This window comes from Emydura macquarii, unplaced genomic scaffold (genome assembly GCF_026122565.2).
Source record: "Emydura macquarii macquarii isolate MOO-44397 ecotype Brisbane River unplaced genomic scaffold, CSIRO-AGI_Emac_v2 contig_2531, whole genome shotgun sequence".
NCBI lineage: Eukaryota > Metazoa > Chordata > Testudines > Chelidae > Emydura > Emydura macquarii.
The window spans coordinates 7752597-7764636 of record NW_027132668.1 but is presented as its reverse complement, the minus strand read 5'-3'; the positions used below and the strand labels follow the sequence as shown (position 1 = coordinate 7764636).

The window sequence follows — 12040 nt, the reverse complement described above, 5'->3', positions numbered from 1 at the left end:
CAACCAAGCTCTTTGCCAGGTTTTAAAGCGAATGTATTGTGGGAATTTGTTTGTACATTTCTGCATGAATAGAAATATTTGCATGGGTTTCAGCTCTCTCTAATTAATGACTCCCCAACCCCTCCTCCAGGTCATGGCTTTTGAAATAGAGATCTTTCACCATGCAGTTCTTGCTGAAATGTCAACAGGATATTGGGACACTGGCATTTCAGTTTCATCATGGTTTCCAGCCACTACTTGGTTTTGCTTCTCTGCTTTTTGCTGCTGCTTTCTCTTTCTCCAGCTGCAGGTATGTCCCAGGAAACTGCTGTAATGATTATTATTAACAATGAACCTTTCTGCTGTTAGTCAGATGATTTTCTTGTGAAGAGTGTCAGATCATCCACAGCAATGGCTGTACATAAATATTCCTAATGAATGTGTCTAAGTCTGCACAAGTGTTCTAATGTGCTCATTGTTTTGGGTGATGTTTTCATTCATGCACTTATGGTGTCAATTGGGAAAAATTGCTTCTTGGCTCATGTGAATAAATTATCTCACCATGTAGAAAGCTACAAACCATCAACCTGCTAGATGAAAACAGCAGGAATTCAAGCCTATATGTGGAATTTTAAAAGTGCAGAATCACGGATCGGTCATTCGCAATCAATCCACAAGAATTTACAGAGGCAATAATACAAAAAATATAGTGTAATATGAGAGTGAATCCAGGCAACTGAAAGTTAGGTGCCTGGTCTTCAGTAATGTCAAATAGTGCCTCAAAATCAGCTCCCAGGGAATCAAAGGGCACTAGTGATCGTAGAGCTCAGACTATCCACAGACTGACACCATCCCCCCTTTCAGCAATTGTAATGAAACGTTTTAGAAAAAATACAAAAAAGAAAATTCTAAGATGATTCCAATACATACCAATAGATATAAAAGGGTGGGTGCCCTTTCTATCTATCTCTCTATCTATCAATCATCTAAAATAACCTCCCTTCAATAAACTAATGAGAACAAGTGCAGTAAGAAATCAATTGCAAAGAATAAAAAAAAAAAAAAACCACTCAACTTACTGAAAGGATAAAACTTTGACATGAGCCTAAGCAAAAGATATTGTATTGTGTGTAATGCAGCAAATACTTGTACAGAAAGTATCGTGGTGGGGGATCTATAGTAATCCTTTCTGCCTTTTTAACTGTACATATTTTTAGTGATGTTAATGCTGATGTGGAGGTTGGTAGACCAGGAGATTGAAATCCTCTATTATAAATATCATGAGCAGTGCAAACATCCCCACCCCCATTCCATCAGTGAGGCTCAGCACTGCCCCACAGAGATACCTCCCAGTGGAAGACCATTCCCTCTCCATTACAAATTGTCTTGGAGAGGGAATGTAGTGGGAGTCCTCTGCTCAAGCTCCGTCCTCTCTCCCCAGATTTGCCCACCAGCCCAGAGGAGTTGCATGTTTCTGCCGAAATGCTCAGAAATGAACTAGTTAGCAACACTGATATAGAAATTGTCATCCCTAGACTTCAAAATTAACTTTTAGTTAATATGTGGAAGGACACTGTACACCACTCAAACTGATGGTTTTTATAGTCTCCTGTGTAGAGATTCAGAAATACATCACTGAGCTACATTTATTATCAATGATCATTCTATATATTATATATTATTAATATATATTAATTTAGTATTTGTTTAATGCTGGGAATGTTCCTGGCCTTGTCAAGCTTAATCTGTTCTAAACATTGCTGCAAACAGCCCAGATTTTAAAAAGTAAAGGCAGCTGAAATCGCGTTGTTTTTGGAGAGAGAAAATGTGTATGCAGAGTTCCAATTATTTCAATTTTTCAGTCTTCTTAAAGCAGGAGCAGGCAAACAGTTTGCTGCAAAGACAAAGAAGAGCAAATAGCCTCTTTGAAGAGTTAAAGCGAGGGTCACTAAAAAGGGAGTGCATTGAAGAAAAATGTTCATATGAAGAAGCCAGAGAAATCTTCCAAGATGACAAAAGGACAGTAAGCAGGGGGTAGCACTGGCTTGGGGGGGTCTTCTGCATCTTGCATCTTCCCACACTATTAGTAGCAATACAAATGGATTTTGACCCTGAAATGCTGAATAGTGTCTAATACAGGACCATTGCCTTATATTACCTTAGTTTTAAAATATACTGAGAGCTGCAAATTAATATTGTATTACATTTTATGCATGTTCTCTAAGGAGCCACAATTTCATTCACCCTGCAACCTGCTATACCTCTATAATTTGTTTGTTGCAGTATTATACAATGTACTTACCCTTTGTACATGAAATGATGCATAACATTGGCTGAATAATTCCTTACGCCCATTTTCTCTCTTTCTTCCAGATGGAATTCTGGCACACTTACTTTGGTATGAGAATTTCATTGTTCTAATACTGACTGAAATTGCACCACTGCAATCCTTCCTGTGAGCCTTACTGATACTGCATGTTTTTACAGATGCTAACTACTGTGTATCTGACCCCTGTCAGAATGGTGGGACGTGTGTTGATGAATTTCAGACTTATATTTGCCTTTGCCCTGAGGAGTATAAGGGCAAAAACTGCGAAAAAGGTCAGAAATTAAACCTTTAAAAAAACAAAACACTCCCCTCCCCTCCCAACCCTCCCCCCCCCTCCCCCCCCCCGGCGCAAATAAACCACTATCATTCAAATGCAAGGTGCTCTGAGAAATACATGGTTAATTTAAAAAAAGATTTAGTAGTGAACATTATTATTTTGTGCATTGTTCTAGCGGACATAGATTGCTATGTTTTAGAAAAGATTCAGCAAACAGGTATTGCAGTCACTCTGCATAGAAGCCATGTAATCATTACACAGTGTAGCTCTTCTAAGAAGTTCACTTTTTTGAACTACCAGACAGAAAAGGAGCATTTTTCTAACTGAATTATGGTAACTCTTTGGCTTAACAGTGGAAATACTCTGTGGTGTGTAAATATGTGCAAATGAGAACCGTCCTTGCCTACACCTTCATTAAAACCACTATGGGCTAGATCCAATGCCTAGTGACATCAATGGGAGTCTTTCCACTGATTTCAATGAGCATTGGATCTAGCTCTATATACTATTACATTTAGTACATCAGTACAGTGTAGGCCCAAAGGGGGATTAGGAGCTTGTCAGATCTAATGAGGTTGCCTAAATAGTGGTTATAACTACTGTTAAACATCTTCAATAAGGCATCCATTATGCCAGTCCTGCCTATATTACCCTGATCTGTTACACCTCCTCCCATTTCCTGTACTCTGCTCATGCTTCTCTCCTGACCACTCATGTGGTCTTCTTTGCCCAGTCCTAACATTTTCGCCACCTTTTCATGCTGTCCCCTACTTAGAACAGCCTCCTAGTCAATATTTGCAAGGTCCCTTCTCCTCCTGCTTCAGAACACTTCTGAAAACCCACCTATTCACTAGTGTATCCCATCTGGAATGTCCACTCCACCCTCCATACTTACTCTGTTTCTTGTACTGTTTGTCCCACATGATAGCAGCTTGTGTCTTCAGGGCAGGTACAGTTCATAGTACTGGATAAATAATAATTATCATCATAAAGTACCCATAAATGTTCAGCCATTCAAACAGCTTGAATTACTGAACATTCAGACATGTCTTTTCTCCAGAAAAGAGATCTCCTGCTGCAGTGGGTAATCCTAGAGCCTTACTAGTGCACTGCTGTGGATGAGAGGAATACAGTGGTTACAATTTTTAAATAGTCATATTTGACAACAGCTAACATACAGTTACCTCAGTTCTATCCTATTCTAATTAGTGTGAGGACTGCTGTCTCTCACATACCGTTTTGTGGCAACTGATGACAAATGCTAATTATTTTTAATGGCAATCACTGTAGGATTTTTGGTGCATTTTTTTATCTCTTTAATTTGTGCTGCAGTATTTAGGTCCCACTTCTATACAGCTCTGCCATTAATATTTGCCTGTATTTGCCTACCAGAAGCAGCTTTCTTTATCAATATATCAACATTACTGTTTTGCAGGTCACTCTTGGTCAAAATTTACAAACATCATTGACTCGAGTTAAATGCCAAACTCCACATTCGGGAACTCACATGTCCTTTTCACTTATTTAGGTCCAAATGACACACAGAAGTGCATTTATAAAAATGGTCACTGTGAACATTATTGCATTGACAGTCCGACCACGATACGGCAATGCTTCTGTGCAGAGGATTACGTGCTAGCAAGTGATGGAGTGTCCTGCATTCCCCAAGGTAACATTATGCAAACTAAGTCACTACAGCAACATATTTTATGGATAACATCTTTTTACAGTGATGTCTTCAGTAGTTGTCAATTCGTATCCAATGAATAGATGCTTCGGAACTGTATTTATTTCAACATATGAGTCAAGACAGGAATAACCTTAATAAAAACCAGTGAGAAATCAGTGCTCTTTTTTACTACTAAGACCAACAAACTCGGGCATTCATCTCTAGGGAACGACAAGGTATTATTCTCACTCATCTGAAGAGATAATAAACTACAGCTGGGTTTTTAAAACGGGAAATTAGTGGGAGTTGGGTGCCAAACCTCCTTGGAAAATCCCTACCTAAATTATTTCATTAGTGGAGCCAGGGATTAAATGTAACAAAGTGCCCATTCAAGCCCAGTCCTACGTACAATGTGAGTATGTGACTGCATGAATAACATCTACATTCTTCTTTCAAGTTGCTATATCATTATGCTCCAGAACATCTGTTTTTATTGTAAAAATATTAATGGGAAGATTTTCAAAGCTGAAATGGGAGCCAGGCACCCAACTCCCATCTACTTTCCAAAGGAGCTGAGTGTCTACCTGCCCTCTATGCACTTGTGCTGGAGTCTACAGAATGCCAAAAAAAAGGTTGCTCTGAGAGGAGTGAATTGCTCCCATTCACTTCACTGGGGTATTGACATTGAAGACTAATGGTAACAATTGAACAATTGGGGTGTCCAAACATCAATCCAATAACATGCTTATCATTCTTGGATGTTGCAGCAGCTATTGGAGTGGAGCGCAATGGGGGCAGCTGGTTTCTGTTTAAGGTTCTTGGGGTGAGGATTAGGGTTGCAGAGCCAGGGCAAAGAGTGTGGCGGGCATGAGAACATGTGAAATTAGTAAGCCATTGGGTGTAATTGAAGGTGGCACCACCAATGACCCATCATATACACCCAACCTAGCTGCAAAACCTGGCTCTGCCAGTGGAAAGAGATATACCTAGGGGGACAGGAGAAAGATCTCAACTGGGTCATTCTACCCAGGGATTGTGACAACATTGAACTCTGATCATTTGGGGCAGCACAAATTATATTGAATTTAATATCAAAATAAATCAATGAGATGCTAATTGTTTATTTATTTTCATGTTTAATGTTAATTAGGTTGTCAGTGAATTAAATTAGTTAACATTATGCTGTTAATTCACTAGACTGTTAATTCACTGACATTAGACCACAGCACCACTAGACTGTTGGCCGAATTCTCTGCTGCAATGGCTCCATGGAAGGAGTTTTTTGGAGTTACCCTAGCAGAGAATTTGGCCCTCTGTGTTTTCCAGTGGATTCATCATATTTAATCACACTTATTACTATGACTTATTTATTATTTTTCACAGTGGATTACCCATGTGGGAAAATACCTGTTTTGGCAAAACAAAGGGCAAGTCAGCAGGGGAGAATTGTAGGTGGTAATATCTGTCCTCCGGGTGAATGTCCATGGCAGGTGAGTCTTCAGTTGACTTTATTTCATTTTTTGGCATCAACTGAGCCCTTGGGAAAGGTGATAGATTGATAGTGCTGGATAGCAAACCACTCTGTTCAGCCACAGAACAGCTAAGGCACAGCTAAAGGTAGTGCAAGCTCCCCGCCCACTGCCACCGCACCCCAATAATGTGCCTTATCCTGCTTCTCGAGTGGCTGTTTTTCCAGGCATGAAATGGTAATTCAGCCTCCTCTATGCCCTGCCCATTCACTCCTGGGCCTTATTACTGACATTGTCCGCAAGAGTGTTGGCCGTAGTTAGTGGGATCTGAACTCTTGGGCAAAATAGGCAAAGTCAATAATATATGGTAGCAAAATTGTCCAAGGGAAGATTTTCTTTTCCCCACGCTTGTCATGCAATTGGTGTGCCTGGTGTGCTCAAGTATGAGGGAATAAAAAAGGAGAGAGATTAGCAACACAAAACTCTCTCTAAACTCTACATGGAGAGTAATCAAGTTGTGAACTGTTTACTTTTGGGCCAAGCACAAAGTTTCTCTTTGAGCAAATGGGAAAATAAAATCCTTTATTTCAGGACTAATGATTTTAATAATTTGGTTTCAAACACATTCTAGTGTAAGCTTTAATTTCCGAAAAGGCAAAGCACAAAACATACAATCATTGCCAAGATCTCAGATTCTGATACCTTTACTCTCGCTGTCTACCTTACTCCATGAGTAGTCTGAAAGTGATACATCTGCTTGTAGATTAAGGTGTTACTCAGCATGAGTATTTACAACCTACTTATAAATGTGTTTGCATCTGAGGCTGGGATTTTCAAAGGGTCCTAAGGGAGTTAAGTGCTCAAATCTTATTGATTTTCAACAGAAGTTAGGTGCCTAGTTCCTGTAAACCCCTGAATTACTTTAAACGTGAATTATTAAAACGATTAGTCTAAAAACCTAGGTCCCATTGGGCTATACACCATAGTCCCTGCCTCGAAGAGCTAATGGCAACTTCACTGATCAGTAGTTAGGAAAATGGTGACTACACAGGGTCCCTGCAGGCTAAGTAAGATGAATGTTCTCTGTAAATTCTGTAGAATTTCAGGTCAAACAAATTGGTGTAATGTAAAAGTTTCTTGTGCATATTTCAGGCTCTGATAATACAGAATCAAGTTGAAAAGTGTGGGGGTACGCTGCTTGCGCCGAGCTGGGTGGTTACTGCTGCTCACTGCTTAGAGAAAACAGATGCCGAACAGCTCCGAGTAAAACTGGGTACGTCTTTCTCTTTCCTCACTTTTTCAAACTTTGTGGCCCAAAATTTGTAGTCAGTTTCACTTATCTAAATCCTCTCAAGTCAGTGGAGTTATTCCAGATGTACATGGTGTGATTCTGCAAATGTTTTTAAGAGTTAAATACCACAAATAGCTGTCAAAACTGATTACAGATACAATGCCCATCTGCTTGTTTACGACAGGAGCAGTTAACGATTCCTAAATGCCCTCTCATTGGTCCTCGGCCACAACATAATAGTCTCACAAAACAGAAGTCTTACAAAATGATGGTTCCATTCTGGGGATCGAAGTGGCTCAAAACTTGTTGAATTACCCCTGTGGTAACAAGGTTGGAGGAACAGATTTATTACAGTCCAAAGTGCAAAGGTGTAAAGGGCTTCTGCCTCTGCTCCTTGGAACCCACCCTAGAGAAGGGGCAGTCAGGGCCAGTTAGCAGCATGACTCCTGATGTGGGAACTCTGCTGTCAAGGAAAGGGAGGGGAAGGATTTTTTTCATGGATCTGTTAGCCAAGCAGGGAGAGCACAGTCAATCCCTCAGTCCTTCCTGTTCTTGGCCCACTCCCTCCTTGGCCTATGGATTCTCCAGAGCTACTTCCAAGTATGAAGGAAAATAAGGTGCCTGCTGGGAAGGTGACCCTCTGATTTCTTCTCTCCCAAGGCTGGGAAATGCAGATGCCAGTTGAGTTGCACTCGAGATGAATCTGTCTCCCAGTGTCTGGTACTTAGGTTATATACAAAACATGTCATGGAAACTTTTCTGTGTTATAAGTTAGTCATGGAAGAGCCAAGCTGTGTCGTTTTAATACAGCAATAGGCCCTACTGAAGCATCACAATCACTTGTACCTTACGCTGCTTGCTTCTGCTGTAATTCTGTCACTGAACCCTATTACATGCCTTCTGGCAAGGGAGAAAGCGGGAATGAAGGTAGAGGCTCTGGGAGAGACCTATTATGGTAACAAGTAGTGTCTCTGCTGAACCAAAGAGAAGATCTAACAATACAGGATTCAGCAGTGGTTGTGAAAATGTAGTAAGAAAAGAAGAAATGTCAGCCTAGCGATCTCCTTCCATAAGAGCTGTGTGGAGTTAAGGCGCTTACTGTGTCTATGTGAACCTGACAGGGGCTTAATTGCTTTTCCAGGGGAATACAGAATAAATCAGGAAGATGAAGGTGAGCAAGAAAGGAAGGTTTCTAAAATCATAATTCATGAAGAATATATTATAGGAGACACTAACCATGACATCGCCCTGCTGAGCCTGGAGGCGCCTGTTAACTTAACTGATTATGTGGTACCAATATGTTTGCCTGAGAAACGGTTTGCAGTTTCTGAGCTGTCCTTCATTAAGTTCTCCACAGTGAGCGGATGGGGGCGTCTGATAGATGGAGGTGCTGCTGCTGCCGTTCTTATGAGAGTTGATCTGCCACGTGTAAAGTCACATGAGTGTATCCAGGATACCAACTTAAATATTACGGAGAACATGTTCTGTGCAGGAGACCTTCGTGGGACTAAAGACTCCTGCAAGGGAGACAGTGGCGGACCTCACGCCACAAAGTACAACAACACTTGGTTTCTGACAGGAATTGTCAGCTGGGGGAAGGGATGTGCCACTGAAGGCACTTATGGGGTTTACACAAGGGTGTCCAAATATCTTGACTGGTTAAACAGTCACATGGATTCATAAGCTGCTATGCTTCCGCTAATCAAAGCATTTCCAAACTGCAGAGTTGTCTTTGAGTCCCACCTTTTGAGTTCCATGATCTGCATTCTTTCAGGATCTTAAATAAATTACCCACACACTTACATAATGATTTGAAACCAATCTCTTTTCTGTTCGGTCAGATTAAACTCATTCACATGGCTGCCTTGTTTGCACATTATGTTCAAAGAGGAATTACCCTGCAGCAACCTTTTAGAAGGTTGTAACATTTGTGAATTATATTTCCACAACCTTATTTTACATCATAGCAAATGCAAAAGACAAACCTTGATATGAGGGATCTGTTGTAAGACTCCAGAACCAAGGAAATGGGAAAAGGTTCATTTCAGGTTTCTAAGTCTTTGCTGAATGCTTAGTTTCATTTTTCTTACATCAAATAATAATATCATATTGCTTACAATTCTATTGGCCCACATTTGAGACTGGTACATCTGACTTTAAGGTAACTTTGCTTTGGTATAACGTTATTACATTATGAGAACAAAGGGAAAGTGGAGACTCACTGTATAGCCCCATACAACAATATTCAAACTGTGGCTTTTATCGTTTGTGTGTGTATAATAATAGATTTTAAGGCCAGAAGGGACCATTATGTTCTGACCTCCTGCATAGCACAGGGCTATTGCTAGTTGCAGCTGCCAATGATTTTCACATGCAATTGCTAGTATATGAAAAATTGTGCATGCACAAGAAGAGGCTGCACTGTGGGCCCCTTTGAAAATGTGTCCCCAAATGTCATTCGGAAGGCATCATAATAAATTAAGGGAGAGAGGTAGATATAATGGATCTAAATTTTAGAAAAGTATTTACTCTCCAAATTAATTTAAATCAGTCTGAATAGCAGCACTGACTGAAGAATAGTAAATTATTGATCCATGGTAATTCACTGAGATAGGGAGATATTTAGTGGGGTACTGTCTGCAGAGATCCAAATTTGGTCTCATTTTATTTAACATCTTTATTAATGATACAGGAGTGGCAGTATACAGTTCATATTCAAAACTACAGCTGCCATTGAATTGGGAAAGGCAGCACTGCCAGTGAGACAAAGAGATGATGTAAAGGGACCTAGAGAGATTTTAAAAAATGGTAGAAACTCACGAAGGAAGATCCAGCTTGGAAAAATGAAAACAAATACATCAAGGGGGAAAGATAACCAGATCGCAGATATTTAATGGTGGGGGAGAAATCTGGAAAAGAACAATGCAGAACAGGCTTATAGGTAATAGTGAAATTAAAGAAAATAGGCAAAGCACAATCTTGCAATGAGGCAATTAAAAAAAAAAAAAAAAAAACCCACGAAAACAACAATCCAATGCAGTTTGGTTGAGGCAGGACATCCTGGAGCAGAGAGTTGACGGTGATTCTATGTAGAGCTCCTGTGTGAATATTTTGTTAATTTCTGGGCAACATAGTTAGAGAAACTGGAAGACATACGGAAAAGAATAAGCAAAATGATGAGGGGGGCTAGATGGACTGATCTATGAAGGATGATTTAACTACAGTTTTCATATGTGTATCTTGGCTAAATAAATGAATAAGGCCAAGAGTGAAAGTGGGCTCCTAATATATCAAAGGTGTGAACTCCAAGGAAGGAATTGTTTAATGAGGTGCACAGGGCTCTAACTAGATGCAACGGGGTGAAAATATAAAAAGGAAGATTGAGGCAAAATATCATGACTAATTACCTGACAGTGAGATTTGTTCAATTGAGGAACAGTCCCCAAGGCATGTAGTGGAAACTCCATCACTTTGTGGTATTTAAAACTTGACTGGACAGAAGTCTAGAAAATAAGTGAGTAAGCATAAGAAACAATCCTGCACAGACAAGAATAGGGATTCTTCTTCGAGTGATTGCTCATGTCCATTCCACTATAGGTGTGTGCAGGCCACCATGCATGGTCCCCGGAACTTTTTTCCCTTTAGCAGATCCTGTAGGGCTGGCTCTGGTGCCCCCTGGAGTCCCGCGTACATGCCACCGTATATGAGGCACTGCTGGCCCTATGCCCCCTCAGTTCCTTCTTTCCACCCTTGAAGTTTGCTGGAACTAGCCTTGCTCTCTGCAAGTACTATTCCCCTTCTTGAACTCTTTGTTATTTAAAGTACTTTAGTTAGTTTTAAGTAGTTAGGTAGTGTTAAGTGCTGTTAAGTGTAGTTAGATAAGAAGTCCCTGAGGGACTTAAAGCCGCTGGGCCATGCCCCGGTCCACCTGGATTTAAGCCATTTGCCTCCTGCGGGAAGGCTTTTCCGCTCAGCGACCCCCACAATCGGTGCCTTAAGTGCCTGGGGGAAGAGCACAGGAAAGACAAATGCAAGATTTGCAGGCCTTTTAAACCATGGACTCAAAAGGACCGAGAGACCTGGTTAAAAGCCCTGCTCATGGAGGCAGTGCTCCGCCCGGCATCCAAGCCGTCCCGCTCCAGCTCGGCACCAAGCATAACCTCGGTGCAGAGCGCACTGCTGGCACAGACCTAGACTTGGCACCGAGCAACATCCCTGGTGCCGAAGAAGAAGAAACAGCGCACGGGAGCACGGACACTCCCCTGCGCCATCGGTGCGGGCAGGGTCAAGTGCGGAGATGCACCGGCCACGGCCCATCGAGTCTTCGCAAATGCCTGCATCTCTGAGCAGGGAGCCTCCCCCAACTCCTGGGAGTGGGAGAATGCCCCTGCCGACACTGTTGACACCGGAGGCTTTTCAGGTGGCACGAGCCTTGTTGGCCTTGCCTATGCCACCTCTGCCCCCTCTCCACTGAGGGAGAAGGGGCTGGTGCCCTGGGGCAAGCCCACATTGGGTCCCCCTGAAGGGAGGTGGAGATCCCTGGTACAGGGAGGAAGATCTCCCATATGACGGCCACCAGGGGTAGAGCCCCCAGCAGCCATTCCAGGTCAGTGTCGTCAAGCCAGCCTGCTTCAACTCCGGATGTGGAGTCTCCCTCTCGGCACCGATATTGGTCCCCGGCACTGGAGGCAGTGCAGGCCAAGAGGCGGCAGTGGTCGAGGTCTGCCAGGCGGCACTCAGACAGCTCCTGCTCCAGATCCCCGGCACCGAGGAATTCGTCCGCAACAAGGTGGCGCAGAACCTGGTCGCCATCTGAGGACCCCGCACAACGCAGTCCCCGATACAGAACTTGGTCGCTGGAGTCTGGCTTGGCATCACGGAGTCTGGAGCGGCGCCGGTCTCGGTCACCAAAAGGCAAGCGGCGCCACAAGTCGTCAGTACCGAGATGGCGCTCCAGTACCAAGAGCTCTTCGGAGCGCACCTCTGCTCGCGGAGATGGAGGCAGTCCTCGTCATCCTTCACATCA

General features: G+C 42.3%; 1 protein-coding gene across 1 annotated transcript; it reads left to right on the top strand.

Moving 5' to 3' along the window:
- The first annotated feature begins 162 nt into the window (after positions 1-162).
- Positions 163-9138, top strand: F7 (coagulation factor VII). Its single transcript, XM_067563665.1, has 8 exons — positions 163-289; positions 1842-2002; positions 2353-2377; positions 2467-2580; positions 4114-4254; positions 5638-5744; positions 6876-6996; positions 8156-9138. Exons 1-8 carry the CDS (start codon positions 220-222, stop codon positions 8695-8697), a joined length of 1281 nt encoding a protein of 426 aa, XP_067419766.1. The 5' UTR covers positions 163-219; the 3' UTR covers positions 8698-9138.
- Positions 9139-12040: the final 2902 nt, after the last annotated feature.